This window comes from Thalassophryne amazonica, chromosome 21 (assembly GCF_902500255.1).
Source record: "Thalassophryne amazonica chromosome 21, fThaAma1.1, whole genome shotgun sequence".
NCBI lineage: Eukaryota > Metazoa > Chordata > Actinopteri > Batrachoidiformes > Batrachoididae > Thalassophryne > Thalassophryne amazonica.
The window spans coordinates 24,173,017-24,195,788 of NC_047123.1; the positions used below are offsets into that span (position 1 = coordinate 24,173,017).

The window sequence follows — 22,772 nt, forward strand, 5'->3', positions numbered from 1 at the left end:
TGTTATTTTGTTCACACACCAATGGACAGACAAGCTGACTGACATATAGCACTGAAAACAACACGCCTACGCGCGCTCCCACCATGCGCGGGTGTAAAGCTCGAGGGACTAATCCATCAGACAAGACTAAATAACACAACTGGGAAAAAAAAAAAAGGCAGCTCTTAAATAAGTGAACTCAATTCCCAAATGTGCCTTCAGTGGGGTAATTTACTAAGCCCATTGTTGCTGCTTTAATGTTGATTATTGATTAAGTGCACAGTTACATCAAAGCGCGCTCTTGGAGCCGCTACAACCTGCGTTGAGTTGGACCTTACAGTGTCAGCTTTCCTCATCTTTTCTGGCATCCCCGCTGGCTGCGAGCTGCAGCTGACATACTGATGGAATGGATGCTGACTCGGAAGAAGTCTTAAGTTAAAGTAATAGGAAAAGAGATCGGCTTGTTGTTTGAGAGTGGGCACATAGGCAAGGAAAAATGACTGCAGAATAAAAGGAGAGAGGGAGTGGACTATTGAAGAAAGATGTCATAATGTAAGATAAAGGATATAATGAGAGTGCAACGTGAATGCACGCCAGCGTGTGTGTGTGTGTGTGTGTGTGTGTGTCGTGTCCTTAAGTGCCAGTGGAGGAGGAGAGTTTTATCTCTGTGCCTCTGAGCAAAGTGCTGAAGCAGCAGGCTTTACGTGCAGAAGCTGGCACGTAGAGAAAAGCACGCCTCTTCACGTCACCATGCAATCCGCTTCAACGCCGCAACCCTGCAGCCAAATAAAATGCAAAAATGTATGAGCATTTTTAAAAATGCATAAACGTTTTTAGTCTATTGAAGCAAAACATGGCCACGAGATAATCAAGCTGCAACAGAGGATGCTGTTGTTGTGCTAAACTGAGTTTTTTCCTCCACATTCTCACAAAACGACATCCTGTTTATGCGGAAACTCGGCTCCTATTGACAAAATTCTACCAGAAACTGCTTGTTTCATACTTCCGTGATAAAGATCACGGAATCCCACATATGGACTCCTACTTTATTCGAAACACACCCACTGAAGCGTCTCTGAAGTGAAGTGTGCTTTTTAGGAAGTGCAAACTTTCAGGAATGAACAGATTCCACTTTAAAGATTTAAAGAAGGGAGAGGGGGCGTGGCAAGAAGCAGCTCCTTTCCATTTAAATCAACAGGTGCAGAAACAGATTCTTATTAAACACCATGCAAATTTGAATTTGGAGGGGGGTTTAACATCCTGCATTACACAATGACTACAGAGAAGTTCACATTTTTACAACTTTAGTCATACTAAACCATTGTTGGAAATCCTCAGTGTGTTAAGGGCTTTATTTTTATTACCTGAGGCCATCAAATATGGCCATCGGGTATTGCAAAAACTTTGCATCCAGTCCTATAATTGACAGTCTTCAAATTCACAGGAAACATTCTTGACACATGTAACGGAGGCCAGCAGGTGTCGCTGTGCAGATGTAGTTAGTAAACCTCACTTCCAACAGCTCAAAAGGATTCTCTGGTCACAAGGTCAGAGCCCTGGGTTTTAGCCTTCTGGTTAGAGTGTCCGACTCCCATGCCGGAGATCATGAGTTCACATCCTGAGGGGAGCGAATGGGCGGACTCATAACAACACAACGCAGAGTGCAGCCGCTACACACACAGAACTTGGATAAGTTCAAAGATGGCTAACCTTGACCTATTTTAAGAGGTTAAGAAAATCTGTTTTTGAGGGGCAGTGGTGACAGCCAATCAGAGTAGAGTGGCACCATGACGCCAGTGGCTGGTCTAGCTATCTGCAAACTCCATTTTATTTTTGTGTAAATATAACATCTTTGTCAATATTATGTAAAACCTAGCGAGAAATAAACACTTCTAAAACTGCAAATGCTGTTTCTGGAACCTGATAACACCTCTGGAGTGATTTGCAAGACATTTAGCTGATATTAGCGTGGTGACATCACAGGCTGATCTAGCTAGCTGCAAACTCTGTTTCATTTTTGCTTAAATATAACCTCTTTGTCATATATTATGTAAAAGCTAGCGAGAAATAAATTCTTTGAAAACTGAAAAGGCTGTTCTTGGAACCTGATAACACCTCTGGAGTGATTTAAAAGACATTTCGCGAATGTTAGCGTGATGATATGACAGGCTGGTCTAGCTAGCTGCAAACGCCGCTTCGTTTGTGTTTAAATATAATCTCTTTGTAATATTATGTAAACTTTAGCGAGAAATAAACACTTCTAAAACTGCAAATGCTGTTTTTGTAACCTGATTACATTTCTGGAGTGATTTTAGACATTTCGCAGACATCAGTGTCCAAGCTAACTCTAACTTCCGCTCTTGTGAAAAGCTCATGTACACGCACACAGCAGCCCTCGATCCTGCAGACACTGTTAAAACGTAAATAAAATCTTGTTTATGATTTGATAGAGGGGCTTTAGTGAACATGTACAAATTGTATGTAAGACAATAGAATTTAAATAATTAATGTAAATAACATTAAATACATAATTAATTCCATACTTTGCACTGGGATACCAAAACATTTTTATATAGTTGTGTTGTATGACAATACTTGTTTGCACAAATTGTTTAAAACCAAACATACTGACTGAGGAACAATAGCGCTAAATGATCTGAAGCAATTTGTTCCAAACCTTAAAATTAGGTAGTGCAGTTATGAAAGCATTATTGCTGATGATACTGTGATGCAATTTTTTTTTTTTTTTTTAGATGCACCTCCTATATTATTCAGACACTGTACTACTAAAATAGTAAAAATTACAAAATAGATTGCTGGCACTATTTTGAGTGTACAGTGGATTTCCTTTGATGAACTGAATTGTCGTAACATGGATTTTTTTTTCTTTTCTTTTTTTTTTTTGCAAGAGCTTTGCTGCGTGCAGTGTTTAAATAGTTCCAAAAAACTGCTATAAAAACCATATAAAGCTCTCTTTAATATAGAAGAATCCTGGTGGCTGATATTGGCTTGCTGTGAATAGGCTGTTTTTGGTGTCAAAGGTCAACTGCAGCTGTGTGGATGCAATGAGAAATCAAAACACATGAATGAAACTAAAGGCTGCCATCTAGCGGTGAGTGAGAAAATAGATTCTTGGAGGTGACCAACAAAAAAATCCAGTGAGTTTTAATCTTGGGCTTTGGTTTCCATCTGCTTAAATGTTTCAATCTTAATCATTTAAACAAATGGTTATAGAAATTGCTGTAAAATAGTTTTACTTGGATCAACTTTTGTCATATTTGCATATGAGCTCTTAGTTTATGGCAACCAATATTTTCACAAAACTATTAAAATGATGAATGTTGGTAAAATTATATTCAGACTGAGTCAGACGGTGAACCAGAAATATTTATAAATAAAATAATTATTTATTTATTTAAATTAGCCCTATTATAGTTAACAAGTTCTCTTAAAGCTACAGTGTGTAAGATTTAGTGTCATCTTGTGGTGAAGTTGTAGAATACATTATGCCATTGCAGCTACAGTGTTTTTGTTTTTGTTTTTTACCTGAAAGTTTTTTCAATAACAGCAAGGATTCAATCTTCCTTGCCTTCTTTTGTGATAAACGATCCTCATTTCACAAAAATGAGTTGTTAAATTTGTTGGTCTGCCTTAGCAACAAGTAGATGTCCACAGGGAAGCAATGCCTGATCCCTCTTCTTTATTAATCATTATTCCGGCTGCACTGCAGAACGTGAAATGCGGATTGCGTATGTCCCTTTTGGGCTACTGTATCAAGATGGTGGCCACCATGAGGGGACCCGCTCCCGTGCATGAAGGAATCTTTCTAAGCTTATGACCGCACACCGATTCATTGTTGAAGGTAGGGTTAGGGTTAGGGTTATATATTAATGATCAGATGGTTGTGAATGCTATATTGCATTTCTTAAATCCTGCAAACTGTAGCTTTAAATATAACACAATGAAAAATACCCTCTGCTGTATGTGTGTAGAAAGAGTGCGACCTTTTGACCTCTTAGAATAGGTCAAGATTAGCCATCTTTAAACTTGTCCAAGATCTGTGCCCCAAGAATGCTCCCTGTGAATTTGAAGACCGTGGCAATAATAGGACTGGAGTTATACTGAGCACAGACAAACGCAAAGTCTTTGCAGTACCTGATGGCCATATTTTGGGTCGCGTAAAAATATGTTAAAACTTGAATCCAAAAATACCCCACAGAAATGGTGCATATGTTAAAAAAAAGTTTTTTACAGTCCCTAAGAAAACACTCAGAAGGATAGCCTCAACATGCACGCTCCAACGTGCACTTTGAGGATGTTTAACGGTACAGCCCAACAATATCGCTTTGACAAATTGCTTCCCCTTTTTGGCATGCGCGCACCTTCACCTCCTGCTGGCGTCACTGATTTTCTCTACGTGCTCTACTTTGTTGCTTATGACTCACCGGCTTTTCTGTTCTATTTAATTAATTCCCACAGTGGTTGTTTTTTTTCCATGTGAACTACAAAGTCAGACACCTGCAGGCCTCTGCAGACGAATGTGTTCGTCAGGCAGCTGAAAACATGCACGCAGAGGCACAAATTTCAAACGGTTCTACTTTGAAGCTTCTCCGCCTCAGAATCTTAGTCATGACATGAACTGATTTCAGTCAAATGTGGTGGAGAGTTGATTTAATTGCTAGTGTGGATCTGACTCAAAGTTTCACATTTATTACATTTAATAGCGATGATCATCGCTGATCTTTAATCCTGATCTGCTCCCAATCACTGGATTTAGAACCTGATGGCTGATGGCTTTCAAAGAAACCTGGATCAAAGGAATCGGGTTCAAGGGGCAGATCCCCACCTTTGATGATCACTGAACTAACCACAAAATCCTTATTGCAGAATCAAAGGAATTCAGAACAAAGTTTAACATCAAAGATGTGGTCAGAATCTAAGATGAAAGCTCAGTGATGAGGATCAAAGGCAAGTGATCACAATCAACTTTTAGCAACCTGGATCAAACATAAGCGGCAGGGATCAAAGATGAGTGAGGAGGATCAAAGATGTGGTTACAATATACGCTCAAAGGTGAGTGGTTTAAATAATCTTTTAGCAAACTTGATCAAAGGTGAGCAGCAAGGAGCAAAGATGAGTGATGAGGATCAAAGATGTGGTTACAATATAAGCTCAAAGGTCAGTTCAGAATCAAAGGTGAGTGGTTTAAATCATCTTTTAGCAAACTTGATCAAAGGTGAGCAGCAAGGATCAAAAATGAGTGATGAGGATCAACGATGTGGTTACAATATAAGCTCAAAGGTCATTTCAGAATCAAAGGTGAGCGATGTGAATCATGTTTTAGCAAACTTGATCAAAGGTGAGCAGCAAGAATCAAAGATGTGGTCAGAGTCTAAGATCAAAGGCCATTGATCTGGATCAAAGGTTAATGACCACAATTATCTTTTAGCAATCTGGATCAGAGGTGAGCAGAAAGGATTAAAGATGAGCGATGAGGATCAAATATGTGATTGGAATCTTAGCTCAGTTATCAAGATTAAATGTCAGTGATCAGGATCAATGCATGGCAATCAGGAACTAAGTGGGAATTAGGATCAAAGATCAGTCACAAATGTCAAAGTAAGGATACAAGGTCAGTGATCAGGATCAAATATAAGTTATCAGGATTGAAGATGAGCAACCAGGATTTAAGTATTGATCTTGAAGAAATGCCAGCAATCAAGATCAAACGTAAAAAAAAAAATCAGGCTCAGTCATAATCCAGAATAAAGGTGAGAGTTGATCATCCCATGACTGTCTATCCATAAAAGAACTTTGGTCCAGATGCAGAAAGTGATCCAGTCAGGGGTGGTCCACCAAAGTGCACTCATGATGGGAATTTGCTTTGGGCCTTAACTTGAACTAAACTTACACACTCCAAGTGCATTTTTAGTTTTTCAAGCAGCATTGGGAAATAGTCACTATGCAGCGACTTTAAATATGAAATGGCAGATAAAGTTTGACATTGCATAATATGACCTGATATGAGAAACATCTGGATTTTAGCATACAGTTTTTCAATAGCAACTTGACTTTTTTAATTTGCATTTTTCCTGATTAAGCAAGAACACTACAGAAACACACCATCAGTAATCAACGTGCGCCCTCTGCTGGTAGATATGAGATACTAACAATTCTTTCAACTCATTTTGTATGACTTGAATAATTACTTAAGAACCAAACTGGCTCATGGTGAGGTCCTTTTCTTTCCCCCTGTTGCCCACCCTTGCTGTAGGCTTCAGTGTTTTGAGTTGCTCTGGCAGAACTGGAACAATCGCCGGCATGAGACCTTTGAAACACTGACAACCCAGAGCTTCAACAAATGAAGACAGTCTTCAAGAAATGCAAAGAAATGATCCAGAAGCAAATATGATCGCAAAACTACAACTACCATGAGTCAATGAGGTATCCGGCTTGTCGGAAAAGGAAATACCTCACAATTAATTGCGCACATCGCGCCTTCAGAATAAAAGCATAGTTTTAAAAATGAATTCTGTGCGTATAGGGACAATAAAAGCATTCTATTGTATACTAAAAATTTAAAAAATATTTTGCTAATGAACAGCTGGCCTTAATGGTAATAAGAGTAAAAGAACATTCACTATCTGTAATATGTCATTTAGATTCGTGTTAATATAATAATTATAAACATTCTAAAATAAATTCCACAGCATGTTAGACTAATTCTAGCCGAAGAGAAAAACATTGTAGCATGTCATTTTGAAATGTTTATAGAAGAGGCTAAAAACTGTACTCTCATGTGCAAAATACCATAAATCTGTATGTTTTGTACACTAAAATTACTTATTCACTCTGAAAATTAACATTTGCACCAAATATAAACACTTTGGTCCCTTAGTGAGGTAGTGAAACACACAAAACCTCCAAGTTGTCCTTTAGATGTTGTTCCAGCTGTGGTGCTGAAAGGTTTTTAATACTGTTGGGTCTCCTAACTTTTATCAGTACTTGTCTTAGTTCATGTGGTTCAGCCTCTTCTTTAAAAAACCTCACCTTGACTTGTCAGTTTTATCCAACTTTAGACCCGTGTCACATCTGCCATTTCATTCTAAGGTTTTATAAAAGGTTGCTTTTATGCAGTTAGTCATTTTTAGAAGACAATCACATTTTTAAAAAATTCCAATCATATTTGGCTGAAAGGAGTTTATCTATGATTGGTAACCTCTCCTCGGCAACTGCCCTTCTTTGTTGTGGAGTACCACAGGGGTGTATCCTTGGCCCCATTCTATTTTCAATGTACATGTTGCCACTGGGGTCAATAATGGCCGAGCACAATCTGTCCTTTCATTGTTATGCAGATGATCTGCTAATCTATCTGCCTATGAGGACTAATGGAAGGGATGCATTGACTTCATTTTTAAATTATATTCATGATGCATGAAGCAGTGGCTGTCCCAAAATTTCTTTACCTCAATAAAGGTAAAACAGAGATAACTGTTTGGATGTTCTGACATGCCAAATGGTGTACCGACAAACTTTGATGTTCTGGCTAACTATTTAAAACCAGCTGTTAAAAATTTGGGAGTGATATTTGACAGCTGTTTGAGGTTCAATCAACAGATAAACTCTGTTATCAAAGCAAGTTGTTTTTTTCTTTTTCCCCCCAGCTATGACTTCTGGCAAAAGTAAAGCCCTTTCTTAGTAGATCTGATCTTGAGATGGTCATTCATACTTTCATCATCCCCAGACTTGATTACTGTATTGCACTTTATGCTGGTGTTAACCAGTCATCACTTGTACAAAATGCTGTCGCTGAGCACATGACGCCTGTACGTTACTCACTCCACTGGCTTCCAGTTCATTTTAGAAATGATTTTTAAGTTTTTAATTTTTGTGTTTAAAACTATTAATGGCCTTGCACCTTCCTATTTGTCAGAAAATTTAACTCTCTGTACTCACAGTAGGACATTGTGGACATCTAGTCAGCTTTACTTAGATGTTCTGAGGTCAAAATACAAACTCTGGGGTGATCGTGCTTTTGCGATAGTTGGCCCCAGACTGTGGAACAAGGTACGTCCTGATTTTGCATTATTTTTGACCTAGAACTTTTTAAATCATAGCTCAAGACTTATTTAAACTTGCTTTTAATACCTGGTGGTTCTGTGATTGTGATTTTTTTATGTGCATCTTTAACTCTACTGTATGCTTTTATTTCTCTGAATTCTTGATCTTTGATTTTATTGTAAAGCACTTTGGACACAATCTTACTGATGTAAAGGGCTATAGAAATAAATGTTAGTTGATTTGAAATAGCACACTTAAAAAAACAAAAGTTTTAGCAATGCGTTGTGTCATGTTGGGTTGTCAAAGGTTCTTTTAAAAAAAAGGCGCCGTTGCTCTTATTTTGAAGGGTTAAGCTGGAAGTGGTGTTTGATGATGGCGGAGCACAGGCGAATCAGAAAATCAATTAAGTTATGAAAAATAGCGTTAATTGCCTTTCTTTGTCGCTCCGGCTCTTGACGAAATGGCGGCTCTCCAGATGCTGTCCATCAGAGTTAAAACGCTTCACGGCTAATGGCCAGTACAGCAGAAACAAGAAGCGCCGCAGTAAACTGGATTATTTACGTGTTTTAGGTAAGTTAGCATGACGGCTAGCTGACGAAGTTGACGTTAGCTTTCGACTGAGAAATGAAGCTTTCAGTTAAATGTGTGAAAAGTAACACTCGGCCTTTAATCGCTATGATACATGCTCATTAAATTATAGTTTTTCCTGAAATTGTACTTGCGATTAATAAGGAATTGGCATGTTAATTTGCAGTACTGAACCATATGGTGGTTTCTGGGCGATTCATGAAAACTGACGGGAAGAGTCCGATTCATTTTATTTTCAGTGAGTGTTGTGATAGTTCAAATAAATATACTGTTTGTGTCGTGTTTGTCAAACGCTGAGAAGAAGCTTTGACGAAACTGAGGGTTTCTTTTTTTCGCGACACTCGAATCGAGTCGTGGAGTTTCACGATCCATGACGTCACCGCCGCAAAACGATGCGTGCGTCAATCCGCGGCTTCGCTTAAATGCTCGACACATGGTTCAAAGCTACGGCAGCTCCCGTAAACACTGCTGGTTTGCGTGCCACTTGACGATTACTACCACAGACTCCGAAAGGCTAGTTGTGGTGTTCATCAAAAATATTACTGACATTCATTTTGTCGTTGAATTACAAAAAAAAAAAAAAAATGCTCTGTTTCACCTGCAGTCATGATTGCTCTCCAAGAGCTAATATGTTAGCTGTTTTGCTAAACAGGCTGTGTTGATCTTTTCTGTTTAGTGTTAACATAAGTAAAATACGATGTTTATTTCCCATGAGGCTTTGCATAGACATCTGATCAAAGTACTTCATGTGCTGTCAGTTCTTGTAATTTTGCCTTTGCACACCATAAGAGTTTAAATGAAACTGGAGATGTGCCTATCTTATAGAGTTTCAGCTTTGATTCAAGGGGTTAGAAATATTCACAACTGTAAGTTGTCCCTGTCAAATGAAATTGCTGTCCTTCTGTCCGGCAAAACCTTCCACGTCCTAAAACTCAAGATCCATTAAAGTCTGAGATTTTAAATTCTTGCATGAGGAAGTTTGTTTACCCAAAGACCTGTGTGCTAAGTTTTCATTAACTTCTGATTATTCTCACTCATGTTTTTGGTGTTATATGTAATTACTAGAGAGCTCTATAGAAATTGTCACTCTTTTAATGATAAAACTTGCTGCTTATTATTAAAGGTTTATTTCCTACAGTAGTTTTAGTCTGGGTTAAGGTCTGACAGTCATTATATCAACTTACTTCTTGCCTCGAAGGGCAAACTTGCTTGTAATGTTAACCATTTATGAATTATAGCCACAAAAGTAACCATCTACTGCAGCTAGATGATTAAAAGTAAGCACCTGCAGACATTCCTCAGCACCTGTCGTATATTAGAGAGGGAAGGAAACAACAAACAGTATGGAAAAATGTATAACCATAAGACGTTAAAATTACACGGTCACAAAAATGCTTTATAATAACAGCAGACTCATATCGGTTGGCCAATAGTATCAGCTGGTATGAGACCTTCACAAACATATTAGTGTCTGTTATTTGTGCCGATAACTTATTTTACCAACTAAACAGTGCAAAAAAAAACAAAAAAACAAACAAAAAAAAAAAAACACTTGTCTGTTTGAAGTGGTGTTGTTGTATATTTTGCCAAGCACAGAGTCTTTCCAACAACATTTACAATGTTGTCAAGCATAGCTGGGACCTCCATCACTCCTTGGTCACATTTAGTTAAGAGACAGAGGCAAAGTAACCAGCTGCCATTTATTTTCATTCAGAGTGGACATTTTACAGCCATGAGACAAGTCACTGCTATGACGCCAGCTAGTCAGGGCCTAAATAGATGTCAATTTTATGCAAATTATGAGGGATGTGATTTTATGCAAATTATGAAGGAGTGAAGGTGGCGCGATGTACGTTGGTGTTTTATGTTTAACAAAAAGCCTCAAATACATTATTTATATTTCTTCATATATCTGTATCACCCCCCCCCCCCCCCCCCCCCCCCCCCGCAAAAAAAAAAAAAAAAAATCCATACTAGTCTGGCTCTACTATGTAATGTTTGTAAACTTGTGGTGATGGCAAAAATATTTTTCTGTCTAATTCTGTAGAAACACTGAACACTGTCTTTGAAACGGGTGTAAGAATGAGCTGATGGTTTTGGGAGTCTCCAAGAAGACCTTGCCAAAAAGAGAGGCTGACTGGAAGATGCCAAGAAAAAAACAGCAGAATCCACAGCCAGTCAAGTGTAAGTACTCTGGATGATGCTATGGTGTAATTAAACAGGTTTTTTTTTTCTTTTTTCCTGCCACATGTTTTAAATGTAGGATTATTCTGTCTGTCATTGCATAAAATCTTGTTAATGTGACTACAGATAGAGGAGATATAGCTTTTATACGGATAGGAAGTGGTCGGTAGTTTTGTATGATTACATTTGGACCTTGGCCATTAAAATTACATGAAATTAGGACATTGAGATGTGGATTTTTTTTTTTTTATGATCTTTTTGTTTTTACATTAACTCTCTAATGTCCTTGATTCAAGACAAAGTAGTTGCTTATGCATATCTTAAAAAAAAAGAAAAAGAGATCAACATCAATCCAGAACTAAACCTATCGCCTAATGTGGTGAACACATTTTGGAATATTTTCACAATGGCAATCCTCTTGGTGGCCTTTTTACATTTATTTCATCTCTACATTGATAAATGTGGTAAACCAGTTTCTGTTCAGATGAGCCTTGGCAGCATTGAGGCCCCTCTGGGCGTGTGCTTGTTACATATGGTTGTGTGTGCAGATGGCTGTCCGTGGAGATAAATATATAACAGGATAGTATTTCTATCACCGGAGCCCAGCATTTCAGAGTGCACCTGTCATCACTGCCTTTGATTGTTTTTTGTTGTTGTTTGTTTGTTTAGGGCTGACTATTAATCACATTATTGCAATAGTCATTAATGAAACAAACCATTGTGAGAGCCATGATGAACGGCTTTTAAAATGAAGTTAAACAAGCTAGATGTTAACCTGCTGAGAGCAGAGCACAGACCTGAGTGTTACTGAGAGTTTAGCAGCTAGCAGAGGCTGCTTTTCCCTTGTGTTTGGGTGCTTTCTAGTAACAAGTTAAACTGTCAGTGAGATTTCTTTCAGTTCTGACAGAGGTGAAGCATCACAGCTGCAGCTGATTACCTTTTTTGATATCCCCCCCCCCCCCCCCCCCCCCATGCGTGTATGTAATGCCTGGTTCACACGGCAAGATAATTAGGCCGATTTCGGACCCGATCTTCCGCTTCCGACAATCTTAAGGACGCCCCGACTATTGTGATGCGGATTGGCTATAGGCCTAGTTCAAAAATAATGAAGCCAAAGTGTGACATAACCATCAAAATTTAAAACTGGTCTTTTTTGTGAAATGTTATCATTTTAGGTCTGGTTATATACCAGAGTTTCAATATTTCTATTGGTCTCGGTTCAGTCATTGCTAGAAATTATCAGTGCATATATACTATAATGTGCTAGAGCGTAACGCTTGCGACAACAGTTGGAGGTATCTTCTTTAGTCTGCAGAAGCCTGAAACAAAAATTCTGTCCATTAGTTCCTGGTATTATTGAACAAGTAATATAATTATTCTATTGAAGCAGAGTAGGAGATATAGCTAAGGTTAAAATAAATCAATAAATCAACACAAATATATCAAGGACTTATTCTCAACGTTGCACTTTTTGCATGTTGCAGTTTTACCTTGTTTTAGAAACATGTTTTTTCTAGGAAATGACATTTCTACCTTTACAAAAAATGTATTACTGTGTGTTAGTATGAAGCACAAACAAACTGACAATACAAGGTTATGTCTTTAACATTCAACTTTAAATGATAATGCTAAATATCAATGTCCCACAAAATTGATGGGAAAAAAAAGTGCTACTTTTGGGGTAAATTTCATGCATATCTCTGGAACCGTGCGGAATTTTTCCATGAAATTTTCAGTACCTGTCAGAGAGACTATAGGCAACTCACAGATAAATCTGGATGGTGCCAAATAAAATAATGGCTTGTTTATGACAAATGCAATGCAAATCAGCAGTTGGGCTTCATTATTTCTGAACTAGGCCTATATACACCAGGGGTGATGCATATTGTGAGATATGGATGCGTAATTAGCACCACCTGGTAGATATTACTCATCCGTATCACGCAATATGCACCACCCGAGGCAGCCATATTGCATTTTGGGATGGTGTGGGGAGTTTATGCGGTAAAAAAACTTCAAAATCTTGCTAGTTTGGATCAAATATTTAGCTGTGAAATCTGACATTATCAGAAGGCTTTTCGAATTTGACTCCTAAAGAGCAGAGGAAGCCATATTGCATTTAATATTATACATGAAATTTGTGTAGACGAGGGTGGTACAAATAGGAGTGTACTAAATCTTAATTTACACCTCAGTGGTGTACATAGCTTTTGCCATCATGATGACTCTCAAGATAATCTTATCAGATATTCCTGCCATATGTGGTACGTTAAGAGCACTCTAATCTGCTCGGAAGGACGTCAGGAGCGCTCAGACCGCAAATTGAGGATATTCCGCATGTTGGATTGTCTCGGCCTGATATCACAGCGTGTGTGTGGTGTCCCCCGACCACAAATGTGAAAGCGAGGTGACTGAAGCACAGAGCGGAATCCAAAATTAAAATGGCAGTCATGTCTCCACTCCTTTAAAGAACGCCTTTCTGTTTCTTTTTGGATCTTTTTTTTCCCTCTGTTTTAAATAGTCCACAAACTATCTCTGTTTGTTTACTCTAAAGCCACATTTAATCACAAGAGATTTTGCGAGATTTCCTGTCTGACCTGGGAATGTTTGTGTGTGAAATCTTTTTTTTTTTTTTTTTATCTCTGTGTGTGGTCTCTCAGGTATTGGAAATCTAATGCCGATTTTAAATTCTTGCCGGGTGAACCAGGCTTAAGTTATAAAAGAAAATGTCCGTGACAGCAGCAGTAAGTGTTTACTGTCAAACAGGAATAATCCGCTCTAAACCACTGTTTGTCTGTGGTGAGAACACAGACAGCTCGGAGGTACACGGTGCTTGTTTAAACACTTGTCAGTCAGCAAACATTACAAATGTTTGACTGCTGCAGGCTCCATCAAAAATGTGCTAACATATACGACGCCCTTCATGTCCTCACGTTAGTTCTGGATTGGACCCGTAACAGGCTGAGACGGAATCAACCCGACTTTGACAAAAATTTAATGTTCTACACTCCACATAGTGTACTTCATCTGCATGACTCACACAGACGCACACCAGTTTGTTCCACTGATTTGACCTATTTTGCAAGATGTTACAAAGAGGAATTAATTTATAACCTCACAAAGCGACGACTGGAGCCTGGGCTTCCAGTTTTAATATAACACTGTGCAGAATGCTAAAGCTCTCTTTCAGTGTCATTATCGTCTGTACATAACGCTAGAAAGTGACTCTCGCACCATCACCTACAGTCTGCCGCTGCAGACGATAGGAGCATTGTCATAACGACAGACGTGACGGACAACATGCTGTGCAAACTACGCAGTAGTATTTACATTCAAAGGTACTTTGAGCTTGTGGATTCTGCCCAATTTATCATATTCGTTCTAATGGTCTGAACTTATTTGTTGTTTTTCTATTCTCCATATTGTGCAACCATTGTTTTTATTGTAAGATAAGTGGGCTTCTGTAACCCACCACAAGAGGGCAGCATTACGCTAAAATAGCTGAGGATTTGTGGAACAGTGGAAAAAGAAGTTGGATTATTTGTCCCCCCCCCCCAGTTGATGCACGTGTGTAATCACAGCGATTCCACCTTGAGCCGTAGAGAGACTCTGCACTCCGCCGCCTGGCTGCTCGTTTTCAGTCTCATTCTTTCAGTCACTCTTCAGCGTTTGACAGTTTGGAATGTAAATCTGGTTTCTTGAGCCTCGTCATCGCACCAGCATTCTGCTGACTCGTCATACTCCGCCATGTCCTTAAATTTGTCTGCTTGTAACTTTTTGAAGAATGTAGCAATGCGACTGGTTTCAGTTTTCTGTCCGCCCGAGAGAACAATTTTAAATATTGCGTCAAGAAGGAAGGAAAAAAAAAAACTGTCTGGGACACACTGCGATGTTTGTTGTTCTTCTGCCTCAGGTCTTTTTCAGCAGCTCGATTCAGATGAAGTAGAACTTGTTTTTCTAATCATGGAATGTTTCTGTTGGCTCTCTTTGGCTGTAGTGGATTCTGAAGATGGTTTAGCCTTTGAAGCTCCAGGAAACCTCACCTTAGACACAGACTTCTTTCTCGGACAAGAGCTTGAGTTTGGTGATCCTGATAATGACAAGCTTCTAGTCCTGGAAAAGTTCTCAGGTTTGTAATCAAATGTTGAATTTGTGTGTAAAGGCAGAGTACATCCTGTTTTTCCCTCTCTGTGTGTGTCTTTGTCTCTTAATTACTGGTATTTATTTATTTATTTTTTTTGTCGTGTGTTTGTGTGTTTGTCGGTCTTAAGTGAGTATTTCCATTTTTATTTATTTAAAATTGAGCTTAAATAGCATCAGAATATTTAGTGTGTGCATGCAGGGGTTTGCCATTGTGAGCTTTTGGCCATTTTATTTTTTTGAAAAGGATTGCAGGTTTTGGTTACACACTGAAGGGAGTGACTGCTGACACCTCCTGGTCATTATCATAAAGTACAGTTTAACCCACAGTGTTTGGTTTACAGGAATGATGTTCATGAAAGGACAACAGGTTCATTCTGCTTCACGTAAGCAGTTGGTGTTTTTTTTTTTTTTTGGGCTTCTCATTGCCATAAAATGTTGGGATAAAATAAATGCAGTGGCAGACTAGTGCACTTGTTTCTCAGATATCCTGTGTGACGGCTGGAGAAATGAAATTTCAGTTGCAGCTCATATTTCCCATCATGACTCTGTCACAGAGAGTGAGGTGGAAAAAAAGCCCTGAAAAGTAGAAAATGGAGCAGAGACACCATTACTGTATAAGGGGTCATAAAAATAGGACCATTACCATCAAGGACGCCATTATAAGAAGGCATTTATTCATCATCATCATCATCATCATGCTGCCTGCTCTCCCACTACCCTCCTGCCATTACCATTTCCCCCCTCATCATCATCATCATCTAGCGTCATCATCGTTATCATCAGCCGCAGCCTCACCATTACAGTCATCATTAGGCTCTGTAATCATCCGAGGGGCTGCGGGGGGGGGGGGGGGAGGTGCAGGATAAAAGACCAGTCTTGGTTCTTACCTTCCTCACATCCTCAGTCAGCATCTGAATGGAGCCGCTTCTCTTTGTGCCGTGTGGATCTCTTTCTGAAAAAGCACATGTTCCAGACGGCGGCATCATCACCGACTGAAGTGGAGGAGTTTTCGTTTTTGCGGCTTTCTTCTTTACCTTTGTGTTTTTTTTTTTTTTTGTTTGTTTGTTTTTTAAAACCGTCAGGTGACCGCTAATTGATGTTGACTTTGCTGGTAGCTCTGTGAGCACTCTGGGTTTTTATTTTTTTTCATTTGACAAGTGGAAGAGCAAGGATGTCGTTTTGGTGGTGAACTGCAGATGAGAGTGGACTGACAGGTTTTTTTGGCGGGGGTTTGTCTGCACCTATTCGTTCCTTTGTAGATGTAACGTTGGTAACTGTTTTACTCCACAATGAAGGCTTTATGCCAAAATGCATGTTGTTCTGGTTTAAAAATAATTAGCATATTTCATTTAGTCACTAACAGCTGTGACCATAACAATATTATTGAGATATGAAGCTTGTGTGTGTTTTTATGACTTGTAAGTTTTGTTTCATAGCAGAAATGTGCTGATTTCATTTATTCTATCGATGGGAAACTGTTTCTTGTTTCTTCCTCTGCAGAAGTAGCTGCTGAGATTGGTTTCTCGGTGTATCCTCTGGGTGATGACGAGAGTCCGCCCTACAGCCAGCTCAGCATGGAAAGCGACATGGACAACTCGCACAGTGTAAACGACGGTGGACAGAAAGACGGCAGCCAGGGGGTCCAGCCCGAGCCCACTTTTCCTCCCTACCTGTCCTGCAGAGGCTGCGGTCAGCTCCGGGACGACCCTCTCAGGCCTGGCGTGGACCTGGTCGGTCCGTACTGCCTCAGGTGCTGCAAAGCCTCCAGGGAAGCCAAAAGCACAGACTTCTGTTCCCCATTTGGAAGCATGAGTGGGATTCGTTCCAGTTCCCATTCGCAGCTCGAAAGCGAAGGTGCGACAAACGGGATGGGTGAGCAAGGGCTGACGGCAGAGGACAAGACGCCCAAACTGCACTCGTGTCACCTCTGTGGCTTCTCCTCACGCTACGCCAACCACGTGAAACGTCACATGAAGGTGCACAACGGGGAGAAGCCGTTTAACTGCCTGCTGTGCACGTACGCCTCGGCCCAGCTGGTGAACCTGCAGAGACACCAGCGCATCCACACGGGGGAGAAACCGTACAAATGCGACAGCTGCACATTCGCCTGCAGTTCACTCGGGAACCTCAAGAGGCACCAGCGAATGCACGTGCCCCCCACAGGGGTGGGACAGGACGCCCCGCGGCCTGCCAGTGGACAAACCAGCCAGAAGACGCAGAGCGAGGAGAAAGGCGGTGCGTCAGCCAAGGGTGTGTATGGTTGAATTTGTCCAGTGGAATGATTCATTGATTAATTGCAATAATGAGTAACACTTATCTGAGCGTGCACATTGATATTCACTGATACTGTGTGAAAATGCTGCAAGGTTGTGCAAAAACAGTCACCATCTGCAGAAATGTTTCTATGGTAACTGCTTAACATACGCTTAGTGTGCTTTAAAAAATGCTATTTAAATGTTGAGATACACAATCTGTATGTAGGAAACACAGTGGACTTTAGAATGGACATTTTCTGCTGTTTTTAAAAACAAGTTGACAATATTTGTAATTTGCACACATCCTGGGTGTGACCTAAACTCCAGCCAGGACTGCAGGTGGTCCTACACAAAGCCTTTTTGGGGGACTTTAGTCTCTTCAAATCTTTGCACTGGAAAAAAAGAGTCCCCAACCTGGAACATTCTTTCTCTGAGCAAGGATGCACCTACTTGTGGTCTGGACACTCAGAGTTGGAGGTCCCTGGTTATGCAAATACCTTTGCAGAAGAACAACAGTCCAAGTCTTGAGGGTCCTGGTGCTTCCTGTCTTCCTGTGTAGTTAGATGTGGATGCTAACAAGTGGTGTAAAGCAAGTTGATGTTTTTGGTTTGAGGTCTTTTTGGGTGCTGTTGGAATGACTTTGTGTCAAATGAACAGATATTTTAGGAGACTCGAGAGGTGAACTACTTGCATTGTGAGGGAACATCAGTTAGAACCATGTGAAGTGTTATTCTGGGTGTGATCAATCACACAAACGTGTGGTGTTGAGATGCTAACCTTTCACCTGCTTGCGACAGATGGTAGTTCTGGGAGTTGGAGATGGACAAACTGTCCCTCCAGGTTGCTCCCAGACACGATTAACACTAATTTTGTAAACTGTCTTCTGTAAATTGTGCTGAGCCTTTTGATCAGCTACAATCATGAAAGATTTATAACTTTGCCACCTTTTTGATGTTTCAGATGTTTCAAGGCCGACGTCAAACTTGGGTTTGGGAGCTCAGAACAGTGACTACCTAACGGCGTTTGATGGGTTAAAGGGGGACACGCCGCTGCCCATACCAGCCTCCAACCACCAGTCTCCACCTCTGCTGGAAACCACAGGCAGCAGTAACAGTGTGCCGAGTAGAGGGGGCATGGCAGACGGCACCCTCCCCCCTTCTCTCTTCCCTTTCACTTGCCGGTTGTGTGGCATTGTCCTCGAAGACGAGGACGGTTCCTCAGCCCAAATATGTGCCAAGTGTACTCTCGAAATGCTGACTAAAGACTCCTCGTCATCGCCAAACAGCCCGGGTGAACGCAGCGACAAGGTGTACACCTGCGCCGCTTGCCCCTTCCTCACACACTACCCCAACCACTTGGCGCGCCACATGAAAACACACAGCGGAGAGAAACCATACAAGTGCCCACAGTGCGACTACGCCTCGGCACATTTCGACAACCTCAAACGCCACCACCGGGTGCACACGGGCGAGAAACCTTACAAGTGCCATTTGTGCGACTATGCTTGCGGGAACCTGGCCAACTTGAAGCGCCACCAGCGGGTGCACTCGGGCGCCAAACCCTTCCAGTGTGCCATTTGCAGTTACAGCTGCAACCAGAGCATGAACCTGAAGCGGCACATGCTTCGACACACGGGGGAGAAGCCGTACAAGTGTCAGGAGTGCGGCTACACTACGGGCCACTGGGACAACTACAAGCGACACCAGAAGAAGCACGGCCTGGCCACAGACGGCTGGGTCAAAGTTCCGACGACTGGAAATGACGAGGACAGCGCGGAGAAGAGGATGAGAGCGGGAAAAGATGCCGGCGTCGACATGCAGTATGTGTCGAGAGAGGGAGGGCAAGTACGCCCCTGTTACAAACATGAGATTGTATAAAATGTGACTCAGTAAAACTAAGCTACCAGCAAACAGAGCCTTTACGTTGTTTGAAGGTATGTCAATTCGTTTAGTGTTTTGTCTTCATAGGCTGCTACTTTGTCCATAGAATCCTGCACAAATATGAAAGATTGTTATAACGCCTTTGGATCATGTTCATGTTTGTCTTCGACTGTTGTGGGAAAACAGATTATTACCGTCTCATTGTGTTCAATCACATCAAGCCAATTCAGTTTGTAACACTAGATTCCAAATATCAAAGCAGTTCCAGTCTGTTTGGGTTAGCTCTAGTTTTTTTTTTTTTTTTACATTAAATCCATGATTTGCCGTGGAGGTTTACACACTGCCTACTTGAAAACTTAATTTCTGTGTTTATTCCACTGTCTGCAGCAGGAATATATCCACACACACACGTGCAAATCCACACTGCGTTTCTGTGACTCGGCACAATGAAGTCCTGCACAAGTGCACTGTGTCTGTTTTAGAAAGATCAAAAGTGCATAACTTGGGAACAAAGGAAAATCTGTCAGAATCAAAGTTTGGAACTTCTTGATTATGACTTTCTTTATGGCTAAATATTTGTGAACTTAAACTCTTGCACAAACAAAAAAAAAAATAAAGTTGAAGGCCATGAGATATCTGGTGGTGGGAAAAATAGCGATGCAATGAGCGTCCTAGTTTGCATGAAAGACCAGATTTTACGTCGGCCTAATATGACACGGTGCAGTCTGGCGCTAAACTAATCCCTTCCGTTTAATAATGTATGTACTACTAGTATGGTGCTGTTTAATAGTACTAAGCTGATTTTAATCATTTGACAAGTTGTTTGATGAGCTTGAACATGCAAGTCTCCATCTTGAATGGTATCATTAAAAAATAAGACCTCAGGATCACAAAATGCCAGAAAGACCAGTTTTATGTCTGGAGCCAGTCGTCAAACTGAAACTTTTTTTTTTGTAGTTTTTTTTTTTTTTTTTAAGGTCTGTAATATCATTTGATTGTAACATTCAGGAAAAAGCACAACCACGCACAGCTGCAGAAAATGTCACATTTGGAAGATGTGTGGTGAACAAAGCGCTTTCAGACACTCATTTGTGACGTTATACATGAATGTGTTTCATAATTGTATTTGCTCCACAGAACTGTCGCCATTCACGTTGATTTATTCTCTTCCTCTGAGTTCCTATTGACTGTGAAATCGGTCCGTTCTTTTGTACTTGAGGGAGGGAGGAAAATACTTGGTAGTCAGCATGTATGTAATACTTGTTTTATGTTGTAACTGTAATACACTGCTAGAAGTGCATACTTTAATATATGTAACATTTTCAATTCTGAATGTGTGAAGTGGCATTTAGCTAGCAGTGTGGGAAACATGATCATTTTAAGTAATTTCTTTGTGAATTACTGATATGCAAGTGAGATTTTTCAGGTCACCAACAATGGAGTGACGGAACAGAGCAGTGAATCCACGGATCAGCGGACGTCTCCATTTTTGTCTTTATGCAGTGTCTCACATAAATGCCTTAAGTGAGGAATTTGAAATACTACATGCATAAAGTTGATTTCATTGAATGTCACCAACAGACCACTTCTCATTTTTTTTCTGTCACATCTTTTTACACACATATTACTAATACAGGATTTCATACTGCGGACAGGAACCTGTGGTTTAACAGGCGCTACAACGCCCCAGGCTGTCAGATAACAGACACATTAACTGACAACAGTGGCTAACATCAGTTTATTTGATATGACAAATGCACCAGACAGCCATCACTGACCCAAGCACTAAAAAAAAAATAAACACGGAATGAATAAAGTCTATACAATCATCTTAAAATCGAATGCTAATTTATTTCTAAAAACGCACTTTAAAAGTGTAATTTGGCACCTACACTAACGTTCAGGGCCATGCGGTGGCCATGTTCTTGGGTTCTGACAGCAACATAAGTCGAGACACTTTTTTTTTTTTATATCAGTCTACTGTTGAAAGCGTATGGCGCTGAATGAAACATTTCTATGGAGAACTTTTTGTTGACAGTTCTGGCTTCCGGCAAATGTAAAACTGGATCAGTTGGCAGGGATTCATGTTGAGAAACTTTAAAACACTATATAGCGCAGAAATAAGGAAATGTCATTTTACAACCAGCGTGTTGTTCTTTGTCTGCTCTCCTTAATACATTAAGCAATCCTGAGATGATTTACATGCGTACTTAAAAAAAAAAAAAAAAGCTCAAGCGCCACTCGCCAACAACAAAATTATGAAAAAATTTGTAAACAGAATTCTAAGGAAGAAAAAAAAAGTACCCTAAACACGATGTAAACAATAACTGTTAGTCCCATTGAACAATTTGTTCTATAAATCTTAGTTTACATTTGATATGATTAAGCTATGAATGAAATGTTCAGAATACTTGCGTTGCTGGTAGATTAATATACAAAGTGACGTGATAATTTGTTGTGCAAAATGCTTTAGTAAACTATAATTTGGTATTTATGAGAAACCTTAAAAAGAAGTCATGGATTTACAGAGCCCCGGTGCTCTAGCTTCGACTCAACATTCATCTCCACATGTAATACTGTGCAAAACTGCGGCTTCGGCAAGTGCAAGAGGCCCAGTCGCGTCAGCCCTGCGCTACGTCGCACTGGCTGACGCTAATGTGAAGTTTCAAGCAAACCTCATCTGTCGCGTTTTTACAACCTGCGAGGCAAAAAAAACTTAAGGCATCGCACAGTGAAGGCAGTATGAGTGATGCGAAAATGCCATCGCTAACGCCTCGTGGAGTTTTCTTCAGACTTGGCACATGAGCAGCGTAAAAAAAATAAAAAAAAATAAATGAAAGCGACGTTTTGGTGTTAAGCCGAACATTTAACATCTGTACGCTGAAGGCTTTACGGTAGTAATTTCAGATTATTTCAAAAACATTTGCTGGACTCTTGCTGTGCGATCACTAGTGCCAGGTCGTACATTTTGCTCTCCAGTCGGAAAACACGCAGCCAGTCAGTTTTTTTCGTGCTCAAAGTTAAGAATATATTAATTTCCTTTGTACCTCCAAGAAAATTTTAACTGCATTAGATGAAAACAGCAACGCAAATACAAAAGTAGATAGAATTTGTTGCCCGGTTTACACCTGCAGCTTTTGGTGCTATTTGTAACGCCATGAGTTCAGCAAGATGTCAGTGAATCAGCTGAGATGAGCTTTTAGAGTGTGATGAAAATTAAACGAGCATAAGGCAGCAATTTCTCCAGGAAGAAGCTACAATCTTGCAAAAAAGAAAAGAAAAAAGACACCTGTGCTCTGCTCGGCTCAGCTTATAATGTCTGACGTCCTGTTTGTGACTCTGGAACAGGGGGACTTCAGAGGTCATCGTCCCCGATAACCTCAAAAGCATAGTTGCCGTGGAATTCGTTGCCGCTGATGTCATTTGCCGAGTTTGAGGCGGTGATCCCTCGGAGAGACACGGAGCTCAGCTTGGTCTGAACGGAATAATCAAAGCCGATTAGCAGAAGCGGTAGCGTGCACCTCTCGCAGTGGAATTAAGTGAAGAAAAACGATACTCACTGAAAGTTTGACAATTTGTTCACGGTTTGTGTCTGGGGAGTCCTGCAGCCAGATTAACATACATTGTAGTACGCTCCCAAAAAACAGTTCAAAACCAAAATTATGTTTCAACTATGCTATAT

General features: G+C 40.3%; 1 protein-coding gene across 1 annotated transcript; it reads left to right on the plus strand.

Moving 5' to 3' along the window:
* Positions 1–8,401: 8,401 nt before the first annotated feature.
* LOC117503336 (zinc finger protein 513-like) lies at positions 8,402–20,668 on the plus strand. The gene is made up of 5 exons (XM_034162555.1): positions 8,402–8,610; positions 10,676–10,812; positions 14,810–14,941; positions 16,456–17,205; positions 18,171–20,668. Exons 2-5 carry the CDS (start codon positions 10,719–10,721, stop codon positions 19,085–19,087), a joined length of 1,893 nt encoding a protein of 630 aa, XP_034018446.1. The 5' UTR covers positions 8,402–8,610; positions 10,676–10,718; the 3' UTR covers positions 19,088–20,668.
* The last annotated feature ends 2,104 nt before the right edge of the window (positions 20,669–22,772 follow it).

Excerpts from the sequence above, each read along its gene's own strand:
- LOC117503336 (XM_034162555.1), top strand. The coding sequence starts at position 10,719 with ATGGTTTTGGGAGTCTCCAAGAAGACCTTGCCAAAAAGAGAGGCTGAC. Across the intron at positions 10,813-14,809 it reads GAATCCACAGCCAGTCAAGT|TGGATTCTGAAGATGGTTTA; the intron begins GTAAGTACTCTG and ends CTTTGGCTGTAG. Across the intron at positions 14,942-16,455 it reads AGTCCTGGAAAAGTTCTCAG|AAGTAGCTGCTGAGATTGGT; the intron begins GTTTGTAATCAA and ends CTTCCTCTGCAG.